The sequence below is a fragment of the Setaria viridis genome, chromosome 5 (genome assembly GCF_005286985.2).
Source record: "Setaria viridis chromosome 5, Setaria_viridis_v4.0, whole genome shotgun sequence".
Classification (NCBI taxonomy): Eukaryota; Viridiplantae; Streptophyta; class Magnoliopsida; order Poales; family Poaceae; genus Setaria; species Setaria viridis.
In genome coordinates, this window is record NC_048267.2 from 32085668 (window position 1) to 32091125 (window position 5458).

Sequence of the window (5458 nt, forward strand, 5' to 3'; positions counted from 1 at the left end):
TAGAAAGCTCAACAAATTTTTTAATAAAATGAATGGACAAACGTTGTAAAAAAAAGTCAACAACGATAAATATTTCGATGCGGATGGAGTACTGGAACAAGGTGGCATGCTTTTTGCATCAGTTAAACGTCCAGAAGATCAGTAGGCAAAAACCGGTCGGCCCTGGCTTGGGCTTTTGAACAACCGGTCGTCCCATAATTGTTGGACTCTGGGTTAGGCTTTTGAACAACCGGTCGGCCCATAAATGTTCGGCCTAACTCAGCTTCCATGGTCTGGCAAACTATGCGCTCCGTTTTTACAGCAAGCTAACCTCCTCCCTTGACCCTATTCCTTTCGCGCAGCAAACTACTCCATCAGCCGTTGCCTGACGACAGATGATAAATAAACAATGAAAACCAGTCACTGACGACTCACCGTCCCATGACCGGCCCAATGCAGGTTTCGTCTGTGTGTGCTAGAACGAATTACGCCCCCAAAGAAGAAAATAAAGCCACCATATAGTAACCGAATGCTTTACAACAATATTACTAATTACTGTTCAGACTGTTACCCAAGTGTGCGTTTCAAGAGCTGGAGCGCGAAGGAGACTCAAGCCCCAAAATTACCATGTTTCTCTCGCCAGGAACCTAAAAACAAAACTCCCAGATTGTGTCAGTTTTGTTCCTATTTTTATTGCATGGGCATCCAAAATGGGAAGCGAACAGAAACCGACCACCAGAAACACCTGGCTTCTCCCCTCTAAACCTCTAGATATAAGACCCCGAGGCTTCGTTAGAGCAAAATAAGCAAATAGGGCAGCAAACTATGTCAGCTCCAAACCTCAATGCCGAGTTGCAGCACAATCAGAGTCTTCCTCTCTTGTCGAACAGAGCTGATGGCAACAATATGAGCCCCATGCGAAAAGCAATAGGCCAGACATACCAGAGCACTGGCCACCTAGCGAAACTCCTTCCTTCAGGGACGGTTCTTTCCTTCCAGCTCCTAGCCCCTACCCTTGCAAAACAAGGCCACTGCGGTGACATGAATCGGGTGATGACAGGAGGGCTCGTTGTGCTCTGTGCACTCTCCTGCTTTGTTCTCAGCTTCACGGATAGCTTCAGAGATGTGGAAGGGAAGGTACGATATGGGTTCGCCACATTCAAGGGACTTTGGGTCATTGATGGTGGGGCTCCTCTTGAACCACTTGCAGCGGCAGAATACAGGATGCGGTTTTTAGACTTTGTACATGCCATTGTTTCAGCGATGATTTTTGTTGCAATCGCACTGTTCGACCAAAATGTTGTATCTTGCTTCTATCCAATACCATCCGAGGATGCAAAGCAACTTCTCACAGCATTGCCAGTTGTCATTGGAGTTATTGGAAGCATGCTGTTTGTTAGCTTCCCTACCACCCGTCACAGCATTGGCTCCACATTCTCTTCACAATAACTGGGTCTTCAAATTTTTGCTAGTCCTAGTTCCTGTTGAAATCAATCGGTTGTAAGCCCCTTAAGTAGGAGAATAGATGTATAACATTGCAACACCTATCTTTGAGCAATAATACTTTAAAAAGTGGAGATTAAATTTAGTAGTGGTGAAATTGATGGTGATATTCAACAGATTGATTTTGCATACGCGATCTATGCCTGCTATATATTATCTTTTTGTAGTATCAACTGTAAACAAAGGCCACAGTACAAAAGCATGAAATCGTTTGGTCAACCAGCAGAATCTGGTAAACTAAAACATTTACTCCTTGAATTGAAGTAATATCATTTCATTTTCATAATCTTTTCTTCTGCTGAATCTCAATCATATGCCACCTCCAACAAAGATATGCAAATGGAATTTGTATGTCAGAGTGATTCCAGGATGCAATAAACTAGTTCTGCATGTGTTTGGACTAGGCCACATCGTTTTGCATTCTGTACAATTATTTGAATCTCCAATTGGAGTTTTGATCAATTAGTATGGGTATTCAGTTGTCTTAAGATTGTTTGTATCTGTTTCATTATTTCTGATCCTAGATTAAGTGGCTGGGGACATCTTCAACAGAAATTGGTAATGGCTAGTACACATCCTAAACAAACTAAAACTATTTCCAGTACAAATACAAATTACAATGTTTTCTTCCATTTTATCTGCACAATATTTTTCCCTCGGTTACAAAGCAAATTTTGAAGATACGTGCAGAACAAAGATAGTTTGTCATTTATAGCTATAAGAACAAATAAGCTGGTAATAATAGAGAAGTAGAAAGTTAACAACATGCCAACACAGCATTCTTATGCCTTATATTCCAATGTGGAATAAGAGTGATCACACAATTAGACTACCCATCAAAGGAACATAAGCCAGCAGCAATCAAGAAACAAATATATTTTACTCTGCCAATAAATCTGACAACATTACTAGCGTGCATATGTAGATAGTTAGTTAATCACTTGTTGCTATGCAATAGTTCAAGCTATAAGCTGATCCTCTGTACTTAAAAACATGAACATTAAGTTCCTACTTCTGGGTCTTTGTACTAGGGGGCTTTCTTTTGTTTCTTTTTTTGGAACACAAAAGCCCCTCCCCACACACAACACACCCCAACAACCTATCCAAACAGGTCTGCAATATATCTTTTATACAGAATAGCAAAAGGGAGAAATCATCACACCATACCTGAAGAGAAAGCTGGCCAAGATGTTTATTTGTGCTAGGGGACATAAGGTAATAGCACAGCATAGAGCAATATTTCTCAAAAGTGATCAAATCAACTAACAGTTAGCTGGTTCCATATTTCCTTGGCTTCTTGTCTCACATTCTTCCTACCCCAGTACCCACTGATAATAACATCCCATGTCTCACTCTCAGGGATGCATCTCTCTGACAGCATGTCAAGCACAACATGAGCAGCTTTCTCTAAATTGTTCTTTTCAGAGAAGCTCTTAACCAGAAGATGGAAAGTTGCTGGCTCAGTAGAAATGCTACGAGTCCTTGTGCTCTGGTAGACCCGAAAAGCCCTCCCAAGTTCACCTTTAGTGCACAATGCTGTCAGCACAGTATTGTTTATCCTGGCATGCAGGCTCCAAGTCAAACGGTTTGGTTCAATACCGGCAAGAACCATCTCATCCAAGTAATTTGCAGCCTCCACAGCCCTTCCTGCATTGCATAGCCCAACAATTAGCTTCCCAAACAACCCAGCATCAGGCTTCCGGCCCTGCAGACGCATCCGATCCAAGACCTCCATTGCCTCACTCAACCTGCACTCCTTACAGAGCCCATCAATCACAGAACTATATGTGATCGTATTAGGCAGCTTCTTCTCCTTGGTCATCCTATCCAGCAATTCCAACGCTGATGCTGAGCGTCCACCCTTGCACAATCCATCAATCAGCGAACTATAAGTGACCAAATTAGGTGAGATCCCTCTCCTCCCCATTTCATCGAATATCTTTAAAGCATCATCAAAGCAACCCTCCCGTGCGAGCCAGTGGATAACAGTGGTGTATGTAACGACAGTAGGCGCAATGCATTTCCCAACCATCTCGGAGAACAGCTCGAGGGCCTCGTCCAGGCGGCCACGGCGGCAGAGCCCATCGATGATGGTATTGTAGGAGCAGGCGTCCGGTTTGGGGATGTTCCGAAAAATTCGGAGAGCGTCTTCGATCGGGGCGGTGGCGTCGGAGCAGTGGGCCTTGAGGAGGACGTTGTAGGTGGCGGCGGTGGGGGCGAATCCGGCGGCGCGCATGTCAGCGAGGAGGGAACGGGCCAGATGGAGTTGCGAGTGCGCGACGAGAGCGGCGAGGACGGCGGTGTAGGAGCGAGCGGAGTGGGGGAGTGCGAGGTCGGAGGGGGCGGAGCGGAAGAGGTGGAGGGCGGCGAGCGGGCGGTGCGTGCGGGAGAAGGCGCGGAGGAGGGTGAGGAAGGGGCCCTCGAGTGCGGCGGAGGAGGGGAAGAGCCCGCGTAATCGCGAGAGGAGGGAGGCGGCCAGGTGGAGGTGGCCGGCGGAGGCGAGGCGGGAGGTGAGGAGAGAGACGGTGGCCGGAGACGGGGTGATGGGGTCGGGCGCAGAAGTGGACGCGGCGGTGGCAGCGTCGAAGAGCGAAAGGGCGCGGCGCGGGTCGCGCTCGGCGCGAACCAGGCGGTGAAGGTGGTCTGAGGTGAGGTTCTTCGGCCATTTATTCGGCCTGGGGTTGGCCGGCGGCATTGGGGGCGGTGGTGGGACGTAAGCCTGAGAGGTGTTCGGCGGAATGCCGAGGAGCGCGAGGATGCGTGGACTTTAACAATGGGGGCGGGGGAGACGAGTTTACTACTGAGCCGGATCCTCGAAATTTCTGCACGCCTGCACTGGGACCCGGAGCAACCAACCAACACGGAAGAAAGGGGCCTGGGCAACATACCTGAGCCCAAAACAAACCGGCCTGGCCCAAAAACAAGTCTTTGATCGTTAGCGAACCAACTGAGACTTCGTTCGGATACTAGGGGCTAACTCTAATCCTGTCACATCGGATGTTCGGATGCCAATTAGAAGAACTAAACATGATCTAATTACAAAATTAATAGTAGAACCTCTAGACTAAATCGCGAGAAAAATCTATTAAGCCTAATTAATCCATTATTAGCGAATGGTTACTGTAGCACCACATTATTAAATCATGGACTAATTAGGCTTAATAGATTCATCTCGCGATTTAGCCTAGAGGTTGCGTAATTAGTTTTGTAATTAGACTATGTTTAATACTCCTCCAAACTCCCAGACACCTCTAAGCAACTAAGAGCACATGCAACAACATTATTTTAACATATGTAAATTTGGATACCTAAAATAAATTTTAATTACAGGGAGACCAGGGTCTAATCCACAAATGAATTTCCTTTTTAAGGATAATCTGGAAATTGATTTTCTCATCTCCCCTCATCCCTTCTTCCTCCTTGCCCCCGCGCCGCTTCTCTCTCCTCACGGCGCGGCCACTTCTCTATCCTTGAATAAAGGTGGGTCATTGCTCCTCCATGATCTCCGTCCCAAATCGTAGCCACGCCCATGTTCCTCCACTACCTCCAATCCAAATCGTCGTCGTGCCTTTACTCCTCAACCTCTTCCAGCCCAAATCATGGCGCGTCCTTGCTCCTCCGCCATCCTCAGTCCCCAAATCAACGCTAACTTTGCTCATCTACCTCCCCTAATCTTGAATCAATGCACCATAATCCCTGTAGCCCCTCCTCGCCTCGGCATCGAGTCCTTGCGCAAACACAGCACCCAACATGGGCTCGCACTCGCGCCCCGAGGCCCAAGTGGTAGTGTCCCTCGTGCTGCTTGCGGCTACGCTCTAGTGAAGCCTAGGCAGGCGGGGAACGAGATGATAGGACTTGAGCTCATTAGCACTACGAAGGAGGTCGGGAAGGCGTGGTAAGGGCAGCAAGAATGGTGGCTCGGGGAGGTTGGCGGCGCAGCGCTTCGGTGGTCGTGGGTTGGGTAAGCGCAGATAGC

The 5458-nt window shown here is 47.5% G+C and overlaps 2 protein-coding genes across 2 annotated transcripts; one reads left to right on the forward strand and one right to left on the reverse strand.

Annotated features, from left to right (window-relative positions):
- Nucleotides 1–477: 477 nt before the first annotated feature.
- On the reverse strand, nucleotides 478–4306 carry LOC117854569 (pentatricopeptide repeat-containing protein At5g46100). Its single transcript, XM_034736797.2, has 2 exons — nucleotides 2650–4306; nucleotides 478–1460 (listed from the first exon to the last, which is right to left on the reverse strand). The coding sequence occupies exon 1, from the start codon at nucleotides 4175–4177 to the stop codon at nucleotides 2741–2743; it is 1437 nt and encodes a 478-aa protein (XP_034592688.1). The 5' UTR covers nucleotides 4178–4306; the 3' UTR covers nucleotides 478–1460; nucleotides 2650–2740.
- On the forward strand, nucleotides 555–1428 carry LOC117854570 (protein DMP6). Its single transcript, XM_034736798.2, has one exon. The coding sequence runs from the start codon at nucleotides 805–807 to the stop codon at nucleotides 1426–1428; it is 624 nt and encodes a 207-aa protein (XP_034592689.1). The 5' UTR covers nucleotides 555–804.
- Nucleotides 4307–5458: the final 1152 nt, after the last annotated feature.